The sequence below is a fragment of the Phascolarctos cinereus genome, unplaced genomic scaffold (genome assembly GCF_003287225.1).
Source record: "Phascolarctos cinereus isolate Bilbo 61053 unplaced genomic scaffold, phaCin_HiC Scaffold_7;HRSCAF=346, whole genome shotgun sequence".
NCBI classification, from domain to species: Eukaryota; Metazoa; Chordata; class Mammalia; order Diprotodontia; family Phascolarctidae; genus Phascolarctos; species Phascolarctos cinereus.
The window spans coordinates 62,684,234-62,705,122 of record NW_027556180.1 but is presented as its reverse complement, the minus strand read 5'-3'; the positions used below and the strand labels follow the sequence as shown (position 1 = coordinate 62,705,122).

The 20,889-nt window shown below is 35.5% G+C and overlaps 1 protein-coding gene across 4 annotated transcripts in view; it reads left to right on the top strand.

Annotated features, from left to right (window-relative positions):
• The window catches only part of ACSL3 (acyl-CoA synthetase long chain family member 3), an 83,018-nt gene that overhangs the window by 54,838 nt on the left and 7,291 nt on the right, over window positions 1-20,889 (top strand). For all 4 annotated transcript variants that reach the window (XM_021002766.2, XM_021002770.2, XM_021002769.1 and 1 more), the window contains 8 exons: window positions 3,516-3,666; window positions 4,364-4,487; window positions 4,698-4,769; window positions 8,429-8,568; window positions 9,652-9,824; window positions 12,177-12,251; window positions 17,482-17,673; window positions 20,284-20,398. In XM_021002766.2, coding sequence (XP_020858425.1) covers window positions 3,516-3,666; window positions 4,364-4,487; window positions 4,698-4,769; window positions 8,429-8,568; window positions 9,652-9,824; window positions 12,177-12,251; window positions 17,482-17,673; window positions 20,284-20,398 — 1,042 coding nt within the window. The remainder of the gene's footprint in view (window positions 1-3,515; window positions 3,667-4,363; window positions 4,488-4,697; window positions 4,770-8,428; window positions 8,569-9,651; window positions 9,825-12,176; window positions 12,252-17,481; window positions 17,674-20,283; window positions 20,399-20,889) is intronic.

The following is a 20,889-nucleotide window of genomic DNA, read 5'->3' as shown; positions in this document are numbered from 1 at the left end:
GGAAAATTTCTTGAATTAGAAAACATTTTTATACAAATAGAATTCAACATGTTTGGAAAAGGAGACTGCTAGCATAAGTCAAGTCTTGTATTCCTTTCTGTAATAGGGCTACAATGGGAACCTGATTAAAAAAACCAGTAAAATGAAGCCAATAGCTTTGGGATAGAGAAGTTCCTGGACCATATGTTGAAGATGCCCAAATTCATATGTACAGAATTGGGAGTTAACTGTATATCATTTAAAAAATAGTTAACTGTGCATCATTTTAAAAATGTCTTTTCAAAATACGTGAATTAAGTATTAGCCTGAGCATACTTCCTAAGTGCAGGCAATTTTTCTGATTTTCTCCTCTGCTTATTTCATGATTTTTTAAAAAGTCTATATAGTAAGGGCTACATGTTTGAAGCTCTAGTCATAACTACAATTTAATAGATCATACTTAGCTAATATCATCCTTTTTTCCATCTTTAAACAAATTGTATTTTTAGCTTTGATCTCTTAATGCTGCTGTAGAAATGCAGGCCTCTTCTCATTTCATATTCTGTACATTTTGAAATAAATTTTTGGTTGCCTCTTTTTAGATCATGTAGCTGGTAGATTGAACCATCTTTTTAGTGGGTAAGATAGATGTGTAATGTGTGGGGATTACCAATTAAAAATTAGTTTTAATTCCTTAAGCCTAGACATTAATGTGTATGTTCTTGGAGCATGTTATCTCTCCTTTCCTAAAATTTCGTGCTCTGACCTAGACCTTAACTTTATTATGTACACTCAAGGCGCCATTGACATGAGGTTGGAGGCTTCTGCCCTCATCTTTTCCTCTTTCCTTACCTCCTTTGCCCCTTATCATCTGTCCCCGTTATCAGTCTACTTTGCCTCTTCATGTTTAGCTCTGTCTCTCTTACTTCGTGCCATCCTCTCCCTGTTACTCTATATGTCTACATTCTGTTTCTCTGTCTTGCCCCCCCGCCTGCTGTCATTTCCTTTCCTTGGCTGTCTCTTCTACCATCCCTTTTTAGTCTCCTGTTGTTTCTCTTTTCTGCCTCTGAATCCCTTCTACCTTTACCATGTTTTCCACTCCGTCTCCCACCACCACAGCTCTCTGTCTTATCTGTCTTTGTGTGGACTACATTTGTCATCCTGGTGCTTCTACCTTTCCCTGCTGCTGAACTTCCTACTGTTTGACCACCCAGCATAACTGGCTCTTAGTTAAGTGATACCCTTGTTTCCTGTTCCTTAAGCCCTTACTTTTAATCACCCATTCTAATATTCATTTCTTTTTACCTTCAACCCAGTCTTCTTTTTATTTTCATTTTGGGTCAACCAGGTGCCTTGATTGTGCCCTGAATATGTTTTACATAGCATTAAGAGTAGGGACAACTTGATATGCGTGGTGAAAATCTATAATGAATTCCAGAGGACAGCCCAGTTATTTGACTGTAGTAAGATTTTGTAAGAATGAGTTATTTATAAGAAATCATTTTTCTAGAGTATAGAAGTAAAGTTTAACTGATAGCTTCCTTCTCAGTAGTGAATTATTAAGTAAAATATTTCATACTGCAGGGATAAGAGGGATGTGTCTATCTGTATACACATTTGCAGTTCTTAGCTTCTGGATATTTTGTCCATATTTTGGTGAATAGTTTTGGAGGTTTTGTTGTTGTGGATTATATTTAGGTGCTGTATTTTTGAGGTACCAGTATTAAGAGCAGTTGAAAGAAGAATTTCTATTCAATGGTTTTAGAAAATAAATTTAAAAAGCTTTGATACATACTTAGCATAACTCTATTCTTAATACAGAATATTTTATACACATTCTAGTTCTTAATGTGATGTTAGAAAATGGTGTGTTTTGTATGTTCTAGAGAGTAGATTCTATAAGCAAAGTTTTCTTTATAATTGGGTCAGGTAGGTGGTGCAGTAAATACAGAGTGCCAGACCTGGTAGCAAGAAGACCCGAATTCGGATGTCCCTCAGACACTTAGTAGCTATGTGATCCTGGGCAAGTCAGTTTACCGCTTTCTGCCTTAGTTTCCTCATCTGTAATATGGAGATAATAATAGCACCAATTTCCCAGGATTGTTGTGAGTTTCAAATGAGATGATATCTTTTTTTTCCCCTTGCTTTTAGGCAATTGGGGTTAAGTGACTTGCCCAGGGTCACACAGCTAGTAAGTGTCAAGTGTTTGGTCTGAGGCAGGAATTGAACTCAGGTCCTCCTGACTTCAGGGCTGGTGCTCTATCCACTGCGCCACCTAGCTACCCCTAGATGATATCTTTAAAGCACTTTGCACAATGCCTGGCATGTAGTAAGCACTATATAAATGTTAGCCATTATTATTATTATTAATAGTCTTGTTTATTTCTTAAAAGTAAATATTTCCTCTGAGTTAGTTGTCTGTTAGCTGTAGGTAAGAGGCCTAGGTTATAGCTTTATTTTTGCTACTGGCCACATGTGAAATTTAAACTGTTTTATGGATCTTCCACCCAAACAGATTTTTCCCAGGGTAATTATAATGCCATTGAGGACCATTACATTTAAAAAAATTTTGTGAAGACTTGAGATTAGATGTGAAACTCTGACTTCTTTGGAAGAGTGACTTTGTGAATTATACATTATTAGGTGATTGCATATTTTAATTGAATAAACGAGTTTCTTTCAGACTTAAAGCTATTTATTCTAGAATTCCTTTGTGGATGAAGTTTTGCTTCCAAAAATTAAATGTAAATGAAGGTTTTGAAAATAAACTTTTTTATTTTATTTATTTTTGTTTTTGGTGAGGCCATCAGGGTTTAAGTGACTTGGCCAAGGTCACACAGCTGGTAAGTGTTAAGTTTCTGAGGGTGGATTTGAACTCAGATCCTCCTGACTCCAAGGCCAGAGCTCTATTCACTATGCCACCTAGCTGCCCCTGAAAATAAACTTTTTTTAAAAAGTATCAAGTTGAATCATTCAGCAAGCATTTGTTAAACACTGTGCTTAAGTACTGAGAATACAAAGAAAGGCAAAAACAATCACTACACTCAGGGAGCTTACATTCTCAGGAGAAAATGGGGGCAAGGGAATAAGTATTTCTGTAGCTAGCACTTACGTGCCAGGCACTATGCTAAGTAAATGCTTTACAAGTGTTACATTTGATCTTCCCAAAAACCCTGAGTGGTTGATGCTGTTATTATTTCTATTTTATAGTTGAGGAAGCTGAGGCAGACAGAGGTTAAATGACTTGCCCAGAATTGCACACTAATAAATGTCTTAGTTCGAGTTTGAACTCAGGGCCTCCTGAGTCCAGGCCTAGCGTTGTACCTACCCACTGTATCACCTAACTGCCTACTGGGGGAGAAAACATTCAAATGACTGTGACATAGAAGATGTATATGGTATAAGTGAGAGTTTAATTAAAGGATTCTTTATTATCGTACCAACTAAAAAGTGTCAGAAGAGTTGAATATTTTACCAAAGTTTATGTGATATGATAGAACTCAGTTTCTTAGATTTACATGTTTTCTTTTATGCAGCAAATGCACCTGAAAACAGGCCTACAGCCTCAGATATTGCTGTAATCATGTACACAAGTGGATCTACAGGACTTCCAAAGGGAGTGATGATCTCTCATTCGAATATTATTGCTGGTATAACTGGGATGGCTGAAAGGATTCCAGGACTGGGGTATGTCCTAAAGATCAACAGATAGTTGGTTCATTGTATATTTGACTAGGGATATAGTTATTTTGTTTCTTAAAAGTTTAAGATCCAACAAATAATACTTTTTGAAAAATAGAAATGAAGCATTAGACTCACTATTTCTATTGCCTTTTACTGAATATCAGAGATCTTTGTTTGGATGTTTATATAAATTTAAATTTGCTTAAATTTTTTTTTTACCATATTACAAGAATTTAAAAAATAGCAATGTCATTTTCTTTTTTCTTTTTCTTTTTCTTTCTTTCTTTTTTTTTTTTTTGCTTTTAGGCAATTGGGGTTAAGTGACTTGCCCAGGGTCACACATCTAATAAGTGTCAAGTGTTTGTTCTGAGGTCGGATTTGAACTCAGGTCCTCCTGACTTCAGGGCTGATGCTCTATCCACTGTGGCACCTAGCTGCCCCACAATGTCATTTTCTTTGATCCTTTTTAAAAACAGTTAACTTGTTTTAAGTGAACAAATTGTGACAATATCTAGATAAGAGGAGCAGTCAAGACAGTTTTCGTATATTAATGAAATCGGACAGATTTTACCTTATTTTTATGATGCGCCTGTTGTGTAAACATAGAGAGATCTTTTATGTAGGTTTTAGAATCCCTAATTCGCTTTCCCTTTTTCAATGCCAATAAACTACTTATCTGAATTCTCATTTTCCTTTTTAGAGAAGAAGATGTTTATATTGGATATTTGCCTCTTGCCCATGTTCTAGAATTAAGTGCTGAGCTTGTTTGTCTTTCTCATGGATGCCGCATTGGCTATTCATCACCACAGACTTTAGCAGATCAGGTATTCCTTCACTAAACCCAAATCATAGAAGATAGGTTGTTAATCTTAGTATATTTTTGAGAGTAAGAATTATGATAATTTTTTTTCAACTGTGTCTTTTGAGTAGTTCTCTTTAGAAAGATATAAAAAATGAATACATATTTGTAACATGTTATATATTGAGGTTTTAGGTTCTTAAATGTAGAGCACAATTTTTTTTTTCATTTTTAGTCAACAAAAATTAAAAGAGGAAGCAAAGGAGATACATCCATGTTGAGACCAACACTAATGGCAGCTGTTCCGGTAAGAATCTCTTTGATGCTCTTTCAACACACATAATCATACACTTAATGAATCAGTTTGGGCTTTTCCCTCATCTCCTTTATCTTTTTTTTTTTTACTCTTATGTGTTTAATTAAGTATATTCCCATAGTCACTGCTTATTGTGTATTACAAAGTTGTCACCGATAAAGTAGTATACATATTTTATTTCTGATTTATTAGCTCATATATAGGTAATTTGGCTATATTACCTACTACCTCTTTATTATTTTAATTTTATTAATCCAAACCTAGTGTTGCTTTCCATTTCTGTATGACATTCCAGTGTCTCTACTTAGTAATTCATTTGCTGATAATTATCCGTTTGATTCTCTGAAATTTTAGCTAGTAGCTTAACAGGGTATGGAAAGGTAGAACCTTAAAGTCTCCTTCTTCAAAATCAAATCGTTTTAATTTTGTTCATGGTATTTAGGAGAGTTAGCCGAATGACCATATTCAGGAAGGGAAAAAGAAGGAAAACTCTTGTTTGAATCTTAGTGCCCTCACAAGCATTGTACAAATTGTAGTACTGGCACTCACTGATCCCTTCCTCCCTTAACGTACACACGTAAGCTAGAAAAGGGCCTGTGTGGATGCAGCTGAGATTGCAGGAAGGAGGCGGTGTCTCCTGTTTGTGTTTTCTGAACCCTTGTCTGCATTTTCCCTCGTGTTCCTTAGAGACAGAGAAATCTCACTACAAAACCTATCAGTTTTTTCCTCTTTCCTTTGCATGCCAGAGAATGGAAAAGATTGTTAGGTTTGGGCAGTGGGATCCCAAGGAGTCGTCTGTAGTACCCAAAGAATTTCTTGTTTGCTCCTTGGGTTGTGTTTGTTATCATTTTTGGACTGGCTGCCAGGCAGCTGCAGAGGGTAGGTGTTCCATGGAGCTGAGGGTCAGATAGGGGAAGAGTAATGGGAGAAGGGTGGAGGATTCGCCGTAGTAGAGGAGTTTCCCACCTTTACAGCTAATCAAGAGGTTAAATTCTTTCTTCTCCTTCCCGATGTTCTGGCCCAAGATCATGAGACTTTTCTCGAGCTTGGTTTCCCCTGTGTTTCTTAAGGTCCTTTCTACGCAGACTAATCTTTAAGTTCTGACCTTATACATAGCAGTGACCCCTTTCTAAATCACCTCTCATTGGTTTAATGGAGGAGACAGTCCCCCTAGTGTTAGCAAACATGAAAAATTGAACCTGTTCTAGCTTTTTCCTGTTTTCCTGTTGCACATGTCTCAGATCTTCTATCCAAACCTGATGATGTCATCCTCTCTCTCGCCCTGCACCATTTAATAAGCTCCAGTGGTTCTCTATTTTCAGGATCAAATATAAATTCTCTGTTTGCCTTTTAAAACCCTTGATAACTTGCCTCCATCCTACCTTTGTAGTCTTCTTAAATCTTACTTGTCTCTATGTACTCTTCAGTTCAGCGACACTGGTCTCCTTTCTGTTCTGCGAACAAGACACCAGTAATTCATCTCTTGACTTGGAACATTTTTTCTGGATGTTCCCCACACTGGGAATGTTCTCCCTCCTCATCTCTGTCTCCTAGCTTTCCTCAGGTCACAGCCAAAATTCCATTTTCTATTGGAAACTTTCCTGATCTTCCTTAATTCTGCTTCCTTACCTTTAACATTATCCACCATTTATACTTTGTATAGCTGATTTGACCCTAGCTATTCGCATGCCATCTCCCCTCTTGGGTTGCCAGCTCCTTGTTGAGCGGGGACTGTGTTTTTTCTTCTCTTCCAGTGGTATTTAGCATAGCTCCTGGCATGTAGTAATTTCTTAATAAATGCTGATTGACTGACTATTCCTTTCCCTTTGCCCCTAAAGTGGTTCACTAGCAAACAAGTTTACAAATAGAATAAAAATTCTCATAAGTAATGTTCACCCTCTGCAAAGCTAGCCCAATACTTCTATGTTCAGATTTTGTGAAGTCAGTGAACATTGATTTTGGGCGTATTATTTCATCCTCTAAATATACTACTTTTTCTGAACCCGTTCCTGACAATAGCACCAACATCCTTCCAGGAACCCAGGTTTACAACCTTTTTTACTCCTCAGCCTCAGTCTTCATTTCATGATATCTCTCATATCTACCACAACCCCCAGTTCAGACTCTGTTTACCTTTTACCTGGCCTATTGCAAGAAATCTGCTAATTATTCTCCTGTCTCAGGTCTGTCCTAACACTAATCTTTCCTCCACATTGTTGCTAAAGTGATTTTCCTAAAGCATAAGTCAGGCCATGGCACTCCCTTGCTCAGTGAACCTCAGGGGTTTTCTTTCACCTTCAGGATAAAATTTAAACTCTTCCATTTGATATTTAAAGTCCTTGACAGTCTCTTCAACCTATCTTTCCAAACTGAATTTCTTGCTGTTCCTCACATGTGACACTTGGTCCTGCATCTTTGTGGCTTTGAACAGGCTGTCCCCAGGCCAAGAATGGGTTGCCACCTCAGTGTCTTAAAAATCACCTATTTCCTTTAAAAAGCATCTCATGTATTTCTACTGTTGGCCCAGCCTCTTCTGATTCCACCCCTCTGTTGTTGATGGGCCCATTCCCCCCCACCCCCCAATTACCTTGTGTTTATTCTGTTTGCATTTATTTATAAAGTATATTTGCTTTCTTTCCAACAGAGTGTAAGTTCCTCCAGGGCAAGAATTGTTTCATTAATGTGTTTGAATCTTCTCTAACACATAATGATAATAACAAATAATAAGTAATGAATATTATGACTATAATAATAAATAACAAGTATTTGTTAATTTGATTAGGCACTTAGGATCCAGAGATAAAAAACAGTCCTTGCCCTCAAGGAGCTTTATAATGGGAAGGTATGGGGGGATCACTGTGTACACAGTTACGTATAATACAGGGCAGAAAGAGTGATGGGCAAATGAGTGCCCAAACAAGGTCTCCAGAAATGTTTGAGGAAGGAGAATAAGAATTAAACATGGAAGGATTATTCTTTTTGTTTGTTTTGTGTGTGTTTTTTTTTTTTTTGGCTAGGCAGTGGGGTTAAGTGACTTCCCAGGGTCACACAGCTAGTAAGTGTTATGCGTCTGAGGCCAGATTTGAACTCAGGTACTCTTGACTCCAGGGCCGGTGCTGTATCTACTGCACCACCTAGCTGCCCCCATGGAAGGATTATTCTAAGAGGCAAGAATGGTAAAGTTCAGCATTGGATGGCTAGAACAAAGGCACAGAGATGAAAGAGGAAGTAGTATTTGTGAAAAATCGCTGGAAGGCCGGTGTGGTCAGACTGAAAGAGTTTAGGAAGGAAATTAATCTGTAATGAAGCTGGAAAGGTAGGTTAGTACCATGGTATTCTAAGTCATATAGACTAATTGATATTTTATCCTAGAAGTCATATAGGGTGTGACAAGAAATTGTTGAGTAGGGGAATGATGTGGTTTTGCTGGTAACAGAATTTGTGTAGTGGGGATAATGTGAAAAAGATAGGTAGATTGGAACCAGATTGTGGAAAACCTAAAATCCTGGGGTAGGCAGTATTGCCACTTGTGGTTTTTGTCCAGTAATTCTGTTAACTACCTTAATATTATAAACTTTAATATTACATTGTTGGGAATGCTACTATATTAAAGTTCTGGTGTTAAATATGTTCCTTTTTATATTAACTAGGAAATCATGGATCGGATCTACAAAAATGTCATGAATAAAGTGAATGAAATGAGCAGTTTTCAACGCAATCTATTTATTTTGGCTTATAATTACAAAATGGAACAGCTTTCAAAAGGCTATTGCACCCCACTTTGTGACAGGTAGCTTGACTTCTGCCTTTGGTCTTCAGTTTACATTTAGTAACTGCTGAGTTGAGATGTGAACGCGAAGTCACATCACTCTTTGAAAAAGTCATTAAAGCAAATCACCTTTAGGTTTAACTGATTTTACACTGACAGCAAAATTGGCAGTAGTTTTTCTTCAGTTTGTCAAAGTTGTATTAATTGTATTTTCTGTATTTTCCAACAAGCTTAATTTCTACCAATTGCAGCTCTAAGTCCTGTTCCTTTTACATTTATTCTAACAAGCCTAAATAAAATTCAGATATTTCTCTTATATGGAAAGCAACAGTTGATGAAAAATTATTTAGTAAGTATTGCTTTTCACATTTTAATACAGTTTTTATGGGTTTATGCTCTAATTTGCAAACATAATGCCACCTCTGCTTACCCTAGTACAGGCTGTGCATGGCTATGCCTGGGATGAATTGCCTCTTCAACTGTACTTCTTAGACTCTCTTGTTCCTTCACAGCTCAGCTCATATACCATCCAGTCCCTACATGGGGCCTTTTCTGATTCCCGAACAGCTGGTGCATCCCTTTGTCCCCACGTTACCTTATGCTTATTTTGTGCAATTGGTGTGTGTGTTTCTCTGTACATTAGAAGGGAAGATAAAGATTATTCTAAGAGGGGTGTTGGGAATTTGTCGTTTTTGTCTTTGACTTGTTAGCACCTGACACAGTGCTCAGCACATACTTGATGGATTGGATTCCTGTAGATTGGAAATATTTTTAAATGATTAAGGTATCGTTAATTTTTTTTTGAGGGGAGAAGGAAGTCCAGACCTGTGATTACTGTGTAAAAATAATACTTACAAACTGTGTTTCCATACTTTGAGAAGCATTTCTTTGTTTAAAGGCAATTACACCCTATAGTCTTTATATCACTTGAATGATAAGAGTTTAAGAGCATAACCTGAAATGGAGCTGATCTGGGCTCTAGACCCAGTTCTACTACTTGAACAAGATCACTACCTCTGTTGGGCTACATTATTGAGTGTAGGGGGAGGAGTGTGGACCAGGGGACAGTACCTTTCGGAACTAAAACTCTGACTCTGATTTTAGGTTTGTTTTCCGGAAAGTACGAAGCCTGCTAGGTGGAAATATCCGAGTCCTGCTATGTGGAGGTGCTCCACTTTCTGCAACAACTCAGCGATTTATGAATATCTGTTTCTGCTGTCCTGTTGGTCAGGGCTATGGACTCACTGAATCAGCTGGGGCTGGAACAATCACTGAAGGTTAGTGTTAGCCTGAAAAGTAATACCCATCCATTTTATGACATGTGCAGAGAGAAAGAGTGGCTTGGAGTTGTTTTCTTTTCAACAAACATGAAGTAATTTTAGGAGCAATTGAGGAAAACTCGAGGTGCTACCAGTATGAATTTAAAATACTTATGTAGCAACTTCAAGTTTTCTTGTCATCCACTAATGCATCCAGACACACTTATTGGGTAGAATTATGTAGTTTTAAAAAGCGCTGACATTTTGAAATGATTTTTGAAACAGATGAATCTTGACTGTAAAATTATTTTTTTATTCTCAACATATTTAACTATACTTTATTAGAGAAAAAGTAAAAATAAAATAAAATGTTTATTATTGTGATTTAGGTGCCTATATTAAGTTACTTTGCAGACTATATATACATACACACACACACACACACACACACACACACACACACACATACATACATATATGAGTAAACAAATAAGCAGGTAGGTGCCTCAAAGAATACAGGATCGGTTCAGGATTCAAAGTACAGTTAATTTTTTTAAAAAGACAGAATTAAGATAAATTTTATGTTAATTGAAAACTTTAATAGAATGAAATAAATTGTTAACTTTTGAACTTGTCTTTTTAAACTCCACAAGAATAATATAAAAATTACTTTCATTTCCTTTCATACTCTTAACTCATTTTGTTTATATCTTGGCAGTGCTTTGTAAATATGATGAGCCACATGTTGTCAAATGTGTTAATTTCTACATACTGTAGGCCATATGTATTTTTGAATTCCTGTCAGTTGAATGAAATATGAGATTGCATAACAAAGTATCTTCATGATCCTAGACGGATTATCCTAGCTATGTGCACATGTGTATAAAACACATAGGTACATACATGTGTGTATGTGTGCATATGTATGCACACACGTATACACATATACAAATATGACATCCACCAAATTTACAGAGAAACACTGCTGAGATATTAACAGCTAAATTAAGCGCTAAAGGCTCCAAAGGAAATTATGGGTAATTTTAAGATTTTTTTTGTGGGGGTTAAAAAAGATATTAAATTATTTGTATAGATATAACATAATGAATTATAGATGTATATATGTATGTCCCATATACATAATAACAACATAAACTTCACCTAGTATTTATATACATATTACTTGCTATGTGCCAGGCAGGCGCTGTGCTAACCACTTTACAATCATTCTCTCATTTGGTCTTCGCAACTACCCTGGGAAGCATGTATTAATAATATCCTCATTTTACAGATGAGGAAACTGAAGCAAAGAGAGGTTAAGTGACTTACCCAGGATCACACAGCTGGTGTCTGAGGTTGAATTTGAACTTGGGTCCTCTTGATTCCGGGGCCAGCACTCTGTGGTGCCATATAAGTGCCACATTTGTGTATGTGTATGACTATTACAGTCATAAGAGATTTCAGCGTGTCTTTGTAGTGGGAATTTCCCCTTTCAGGTGTTCCTTGTGCCAGTTAAACACACACACACACACACACACACACACACACACACACACACACACACACACACACACCACACATCCCATCCCATAGTGGTCTGAATAGAGGCCACCACAAAAGGTGGCCCACATCCCGAAAACGAGAGCTTTTATCTTTCTTCCCAAGAACGTTAGTTACTAAATACAAAGTTTGAACTGAAGTTATGGTCCTTATTCAAAGGGAAAAAAAAGGTCAAATTACAAGCTATAGGGGCAGCAAGGTGGCGCAGTGGATAGAGCACTGGCCCTGGCGTCAGGAGGACCTGAGTTCAAATTCAGCCTCAGACACAACACTTACTAGCTGTATGACTCTGGGCGAGAAACTTAACCATGACTGCCTTGCAAAAAAGCCCCAAAACAACAACAAAAAAACCAAATTATAAGCTATGCAGGGTGTCCCAGAAAAATTCTCAGTGCACTTTTAAGCATCGATAGCTTAAAATAACTTTTTAAAACTTTATTTGTAACCTTTAACTTAAACATTGATAGCTTAAAACTGCATTAAGACTTTTGGGACACCTTGTACGATAGAGAGAGAGAGACTGTTTATTAAAGCTTAGCCTGTGCCATGAGCTATAAAGTTGTGTTGTTAATTACTTTGGACATAGCAGTCTACAGGTTTCACCAAGGAATTTTTTTATTATTTTTGATAACCTAGTCATAGAAGATAGTGAATATACTACCAGGTCATATAAACAAGATCCAAATACATGAGAGGAAAAATAAGAGGCTATATAAAATGATGATAGTCTCCACCATACTTTAAAAGTTCTCTTAGAAAAGCTGTATATAGGGAATCTTATCTTTTTTGACTTTTTTCTTTTTAATCTAGTTTGGGACTATAATACAGGCAGAGTTGGAGCACCATTAGTTTGCTGTGAAATCAAATTAAAGAACTGGGAAGAAGGTAACAAAAATTTTGTACAATGGTATATTAGTATGTGGTTGGACTTTTAAATTCGAATTTCATTTTCTTACATTTTATAATGGAAAAAAATCTATTAATGTATACTTATTTTTTCCCCCTGTATAGCAGTGGTATTTTGTCAAGGTGTAATGATCTCAGTTAATTTTATTTTTAAAGAGCATTTGTTTTTGAGATTTTTATATTTTCATTTATTATTTGATTACAAACAGCATAATTAAAAATTATGCCAAAATAATTTAGGAATTTTAAGAATAAGAATAGGTAAAATGTTCCTAAGCTTATTAGTCTGTGTCAGCAAAAACATGACTTTTTAGAATATTGGTATATGATTTAAAGATGTTTTATTATTACTTCAATATATTGACAGAAAATTATTGATCCATGAGTGCATGATATCATGTTCAAATAATAATTACATTTAATTGTATTTAAAAAGTAAAATCTTATATGATCTAGTAAAAGTCATTTCTTTGATGTTCTGTTTTCTTAGTAGATATTCTAAGGCTATTTGGTTGTTACAGTAATAAAGTAAATTATTTCTCAGTGCCTAAAACATTGCCATGTGCACAGGATGCATATAGGAAGTATTTGTTGAAACATGTGTTGAATTTGTTGTTCAGTCAGATTAGTAAAATATTTAATATTCTTGTATTCCCAGAGTTCACAAGTTATAAGCAAGGAACAGTTTAAAATGCAATTAATTTTAAACAGTTGATTCATTTATTGCTTCATTTAAAAATGAAGTTTCACATGGGAGGCAGAATTTAAACCTTCACACTAGTAGAGTGAATTTAGGTTTTAGATAATGTTTTCTTCCTAGCATTTCAGTGAGAATAGGCTATTTGGTGATTCTTTGACTACGGCAACCCATGAAACAAGGAAAAATATAAAATGGCCCTTGGTCCTGAATAGTGATCCTCTTTTACATCTGCTGTGATGATGTCAGGGACAGAAAAGTGGGACAGAGAATGCTAGGCATCACACAGTTTTTAGATTGTCTTTAAAGGTGGAATGTTGGTGTTGTACATGTGAGAACCTTGTCTCTTGACCAAGGACTGTTGGCTACTGAATGAAATGAATTGTATAAATCTTGACATTTTCACCATGATTGGAATTGGAAGATAAAAGTTGGACGGAAGGATAGAGCCTAAGTTCTTCTTAGACAGGCAGAGGGAGTTAGTGGAGTTGGTTTTATTGTGCATCAGTGGCAACAAAAAGTCATTTCTTGGGACAATTGGTTATCTCACCAGTGCAGTGTTCATGATAAGCATTTGCAAAGAGACCACCAGAAAGTGATTGCAAGCTGGAATTCCAGCATCTGTTACTTAGTGCAAAGAGTTAGAGAAATTCTATGAAGAACTTGATTAAACCCTTCAGATTATATCAGCATAATATTTTAATACTTGGTAACTTCAATGTAAAGATTGAGTATAAAGAAGGAGAGTGAAAACTGTTGAAAAACATGGTTTAGAAGTAAGAAAAAGAGAGGCTAATAATAATTGTTGTGGTACAGAACTCTTGTGTCTCATTAATACTTCAAGAAAGAAGTTAACCACTGAAGATAAACAACAAATGCCACCGTAAAAATTAAATTGATTACTTTCTGTAAGTCAGGAAACAACTGGTTATAGATAAGAGTAATTTCCAGATCCTTTCTTTTTGGTTGAATTTTTATTAAAGCAACAGAATAGAAAAAAAATTAAGCTCTTACTGGGGCCAAGCACTGCTAACCTCTGGGGATACATACAAATCAAGACATTCTTTGCTCTTAAGCTGCTCACATTCTTATTAGGGGAGACAACACATTAGGAGGGTTCAGCTGAAGGAAGAACAGGTGAAAAAGTGCTCCTTAAGACATTCACGCTTTGCCCGTGGACAGTAAGCTGTCAAGAAACTTAGCAGAAGAGAGTCTTAACACAGAGATAATGGTGGAAAAAAGAAAGGATATGGATGAATGGATGGAATGAGTGGTGGAAAGAAGATAGGAACTGAAGTGACTCTAGCCTTCCTTGTTTTTTAAAAGCAGTTGATGCCAAGTAGTAGCAAATAGTGACAAGAATATCTGTGAATATAGACTATCACCATTTCCTTAGAAACCTTATCTTGTAGAAATCAGTTTTCACAACTTGGAAATCAAATGAGCTTAGTAAATACCTAATTTTAATGTCGCAAGGAGAGAGATGGCAGCCAAGAGCTATACTACTTTAGATTTTGAAAATGTAAAAAGTTAAGAAGGAAAATGGTGGAAGATTGTTAGCATCACCTCTTAAAATAAGTAAGAAATAATTCAATGAATAACAATACTTTATTTTAAAAGATTTTTTTCATTAAGGAAAATTGATTTCCCAGTCCCCCATTGAAATAAAAAAAAAGCCAACCCTTTTAATAAATGTAAATAATCAAGAAAAAAAAAATTCCTGTAATAATCTGATCCAAAAAATGTGCCCTGAATTCATCAGGTAATTGTGGGTAACATACTTTATCACCAAAGTACCTTAATAAGATAGATCCTTCTGAGAGCATTAAGGATTAAACTTGGAGGACCTCAAAGAGACAAAAAGTTGGGCAAATCTGTTCCTTTAACAAAATTGTCAGCAGCAATGCAGTCATCTTATTTGTACTCTTAACATCACAGATAATAGTAAAAAAAATAAAGATGGAAAAAGTAGCTGGATTGAACCGTTCTGTATGGAGGAGATTGCACTAAAGGTGACAGTAGAGAGCAGTTGAAGTTAACAGTTCTCAAGAGAGTTGGGTGAGAAGGCTGCCAAACTTTTGGAAAGAATGATAGACCTTATTTTCATCAAAAGACGTGATTGAGAAAATGTCAATAGCTCCTGACCATATTTCTACTTTACCATCGCCATATGTTCTGTTTGAAACATATGTGTGTGTACGTATATGAATAACATCCTCAATTTGAAGGTATGGGAATAGAACAGATAAGCTTTCATAAATCACATTCTAGAATGAACGCTGTCTTTAGTTTGTGCATTTGACTAAAATGTGGGAAATTCAGAAGATCCCAGTGTTTTATTTTTTAATAGCATTTGATTTGGGAGATCAAAGTATTGCTCTATGGGCTCACTTCTGATAGGGTATATTCCTTTCATATGTTAAAATCCTACAGGATTCTTTGGAAAGAATCACTTTATTTAATGCTCTGGTTATTAACATGAAACAAGGCATAGAATAGAGAGGCGAGTGCTTTCTAAAGGTATTTGCCACTATCATATCCAGAGTAGAAGAGTTATTTTTCTATAAATGATGAGGTGCTTCAGAGACTCCTTTTTTGCAGATGACTTATTATTGATTTTATCAAACTCTAGAACATTGCACAGCTTCCTGAGTGAGATCTGTGATCATCCAGAAGTGTTCTAACTATCCACAGAAGAATAAAACCAACTGGATAAAGATTGTCTCTTGTCTAGATTCTGATATTCAATTATATGGATAATCCAAAGCATTGTTCCACCAATGCCTGTCTCACATGCTAAAGATGGACAGTGAATTGGACCCAGAACTGAACAGAAGGAGGTTAGGTGGTATTACCTTTGGGTAAGAACAATAATGTCCTTTGGGTGATTCTGTTTGGCGTCTTGGAGCACTAGTTTCCAGATAATTAAAATTGCAGATCACACAAAGAACAGTGAGCAGATGCATGGTAGGCATAATAATGCAACATATTACCAATGCATAATTACCCAGAGAAAGCAGCACAAAAGGATGCATCATGAGAGAGGTGTATGCTTGTACAGGGAGGCAGGCCAGGAATAGAGGATGACCATCGGACAGCCCACATCCTGTATTTATATCCATGCGTTGTTAGAAAAAGCTCTCACTATTTTGAAAGGGAATGAGGCTGCCTGTGAAGAATTTATGGTAGCAAATGAACGATAATTGCATGGAATGAAAAGGTGTTAATGACTGGTAATCCATACCATTAGAGAATACCCACAATGAGATCACTGATCCATCAAAGTACATTCTGTATAATAAAGATGAGAAGTCAGTTTGAACAATTTTTGAAAGTTCAAATTTTTTAAGAAAAATATACTCATGCTTAAAGCTTTGCTTTCTTTTCACTTCTTTCCCCAGCCCACAGGTGCCACTTGGGGGGCATCTTCCCTCCATGCCTTCCCTTTGACCCTTTCTTTGTCATCTTTACTGCATGGGGCAGGCTGATGGGGAAGAATGACAGAGTCTTCTCACATGGTGTGGATGGCATGGCAATCAACAGTTCTAGTGTCTCTAGAGAGATGGAGGATTGCTAGGCCTTATCATTTGCTCTGCTGCTATGTCTTCAGGTCATCTGGGTTCAACCATTTGCCCTGTGGCTTGTGCCCTTTGGACCTCTGAGCCTCTGCCATCTGTTCTGTTGCTGCACCCTTAGGATTTCAGGGCCTCTGTCTTCCTTGTGACTGAACTTTCTTGCAATGTTGTCCTCCCCAGACAAAGTAGGAGTTCCTCGAGAGCAGAGACTGTCTCATTTTATCCCCATTATTAATACAGTATTTGGCACATAGTGTTTAATGTTTTTTCATTAATTTATCCTACCTAGACAAATTTGTTTAACTAGGGCACTTAATTCTGTGGTAATCTTCATAACTTTTTAGTGCTCTAAGGTATTTTCTTAGCACTACTAATATAATTTATGTCAGCTATCAATATAATTTATATTTTAATGTTAAACAATTTACAAACCTTTGTTCTTATATGTGTGGTAAAAGTAATGATAGAAATGACCAAAAAAAAAAGTAATGATAGAAATGGTAATATGTATCTTTTACAACATTTGATGAGATCAATGATTACTAAACAGTGAAATTAGCAATAAAAAGGAAGAATGTGAAATGTCTAATATTTAAACATTTTATAGAACACGAAAAGTTCCCTTTTGTTCCTGCACAAGTGTGGACTGCCTCTTTCCCTTCCCTCAGGAATATTAGGAAATGCTAGATTTCAGACAGTAATATGTGCATAACCTATAATAATATTTATCAAGTCTATTAGTACACTTAAGCTAGCTGTCAAGTTTTTTCCGAAATATTCATAGCATTTTTTCATGTAACTGTATTTCTCTAGAAGCAGCCTTGGAAGGTAAGAGATAACTAATTTGCCCTGAAAAGTATAGAAATATATACATGTTTTCTTCTTTTGGTACTTAAAAGATTCACATACAATAAAAAAAATTCTTTCTATTAATTAGGTGGATACTTTAATACAGATAAACCACATCCGAGAGGCGAGATTCTCATTGGTGGCCCAAATGTGACAATGGGCTACTACAAAAATGATGCGAAAACAAATTCCGATTTCTTCGAAGACGAGCATGGGCAGAGGTGGCTCTGTACGGGAGATATTGGAGAATTTGATCCTGATGGATGTTTAAAGATTATTGGTGAGCCATATGATGTGGGTGTTGGAAGTAAATCCTAATACAGTGTCCCAAAAAATCTTATTTCAGTTTTAAGCTGAAGTAGCACAAAAGTGCACTAATCTTTGTGGCATTCTCTAGTCACACAAATTAAAGAATTTATAAGAAATAATTAAAATAAATTTTAATCATTTTAGCCTGTGATATATGTATGTATGTTTCACTTTATTAGAATGCCTTACAGACTACATCTGAATATAGGTTTTGCCCTACCATATATAGATACACACTGAATTTTTCCATAAAAGTGTTGTATTTTCTAAGTTCCAGTGAAAGCATCTCTAATCTTTTAATTAAAACAAATATTCTATGATTATGATTTATGATTGTATTCATAATTCTTTATTTTCACTACTTTGAATATTTTCTGTTACTAAGATTGTGGTTTTTAACATTTAACTTTTATATTAACCAAATTTGGAGGCAAAATGAAGCCTATATTCAGACTAAGATGATTACTTCTAGTGTGGCTATTATGTTCAATACTTTTTATATTGTGGGGTTCCAATAAATGCTATAACAATAATATTCTAGTATTATCATAATATTTAGCAGCACTATTTCTGCCTGTTCAGGCAGCCCTGGTTTGTGTGAACTATTCACTAGATGTTAGACTAGGTTTTGGCTTTATATTTCTGAGGAATCATGTTTGCTTTGTCCTTGGGGAGAGTTCTCACAAATGAGGCAGCTCAACTGTTGTCATTTACATAGAAAGAAGAATAATTCTGGATAGCTTATCTATCTCTGGAGTCTCATAGAATCATGAGTATAGAGGTCTTTGGTAGGTTGTTTTTACCACTATTTGGCCACAAGTCACTTTAATTTAGTAAACATGAAGTGAGTAAGAGAGGAGAGTTATTTTGGCAACTATATGGAGGAGAAATTGGGGAGGGAAGAGTGAGACCACTTCTTAGACTATTTCATTAACCTAAGTGAGAGGAAGTGAAATCCTGAAATGAACTATTATTACTAGAGAGAAAAGAGGATAGGTACCGTGATGTTATGGAAGTGGACTCAACAAGTTTGGGCAATTGATGATTTGATACGGAGCACAAGTAGAGGGAATAATCAAAGGTAACCCTGATGTTTTGAGCCCAGGTGACTCATACTATATCACCAAAAGTGTGAAAGTTGGAAGGAAGGCTAGGTCCACAGTGATTGTATTTAACTCTGTTTGTGACCTTCTCCTTTTATATTTGGAAAAAGTAATGATTAGGTTATCCATCTTTATTTTAGTAAATACAATTTCTCATGTATTCTAATTAGGCCCTTCACCATTTAACGTAGTTGGTCATACATAACAATTTTTAAAAAATGTATTGGGCTAATATGTTATTCTATTTTAAATGAATTTCTGGTATGCTCATCTGAAGGATACAATTATTTATCTTTGTTAAAAATGTTTCCTTATTAGATGAAATGCTGGCACTATTAGTCTTTGCTTGCATTTGCACTGATAGCTAGCTGTCATCTCTTACTTAATAAGCATATATTTTATTATGTTCAGTTTGTTTTAGTTATTTTAAAGATCAGTGTTTTTTTGCCTTTATGTCAGCTGGAGACTTTTTCTCATTTATTTCCTGAACTTAGCCAATAAAAGTAGAAAAATTAGAGGTTACTTGATTTTGATCTATTTATTTATTTGTTTGCTTGTTTATTTATTTACACATTTATTTATGTATTTATTCTGTTTGAGTATCTTGCCCTTTATTTTATTTATTTATTTTTTATTAATTATTTTGATTTATCAACAATCATTTCCATAAGCTTTTGAGTTTCAAATTTTTCTCCCCTTTCCTCCCCACCTCCCTCCCCAATACAGTGTGCAATCTGACATAGGCTTTACGTATATGTTCCTGTTAAACGTATTTTCACATTAGTAATGTTGTAAGGAAGAATTAGAACCAATAGAAGGAAGCACAAGAAAGAGGAAACGAAACAAAAGAGAAGAAAAAAAAAGCAAAATAGTATGCTTTGATCTGCATTCAAACTCCATAGTTCTTTCTTTGGATGTGGATAGCATTTTCCATCATGACACTTTTGGAGATGTCTTAGATCCTTGCATTTCTAAGAAAGGCTAAGTCTATCAAAGTTATTTATCGCACAACGTGGCTATTACTGTGTACAACGTTCTCCTGGTTCTGCTCACTTCACTCAGCATCCGTCAGTGAAAGTCTCTCCAGGTTTTCTGAAGTCTGCCTGTTCATCATTTCTTATAGCACAATAGTATTTCATTACATTGATATAACACAACTTGTTCAGCCATTCCCCAGTTGAAGGGCATCCTCTCAATTTCTTGGCCACCACAAAAAGAGCTGCTATAAATTTAACTTTGTACATGTGGGTCCTAGTCTTACCTTTAAAAGTATATGTTTACTATTGCTCATTAGAGCCTAAGTTCATGATATGGTTTTTTTTTTTTGCTTAGTCTTATTACAAATTTACTTGATAACTAGCTATTTAAAGATACTCAGTGAGTCTATATATTGGGTAGTTTCATTGTATACATATATATGCAATTTTCATATAGATAATTAATGTTTCTTTCTTTCTTTTTTTTTTTTTAAATAATAGATCGTAAAAAGGACCTTGTAAAACTTCAGGCTGGAGAATATGTCTCTCTTGGAAAAGTTGAGGCAGCTTTAAAGAATCTCCCATTAATAGATAACATCTGTGCATATGCAAACAGGTATGGTAAGAAAGTTTAATGTTCCTTTGTCTTTTTTAACATTTTTGTTTTATGTGATTATCTCGGACTCTCTTTTCTTTCTCCATACCCTTTCTTTCAGTGATCTCATTAGTTTCCATGGGTTCAGTTTTCAACTTTATGCAGATAACTGTTGAATCCATATGGTAAGCCTAGCACAGTATCTACCATATAAGTAAACCCTTCATCAGTGATTTTTATTGATTCTTCTTAAATATGAAACTAGGACAGGTAAGCTTAAAGTTCTTTTATGATGTTATACTCCAGTTAGGTATGCTAAGCTGCCAACTAAACTATCACTTTGTTCGACAGTTTGGGGTTTTATTTTATTTGGATTATTGACTTACCTCACTGTAACAGAAGAACTTTTTGACGTTCTGATTATCAGTATCCAGTGAGGCAATAAAACCAGGAGACAAATACTCACATAAGGAATATACTACTGTTTAACAGAGTATGAAAGACATTCGCTA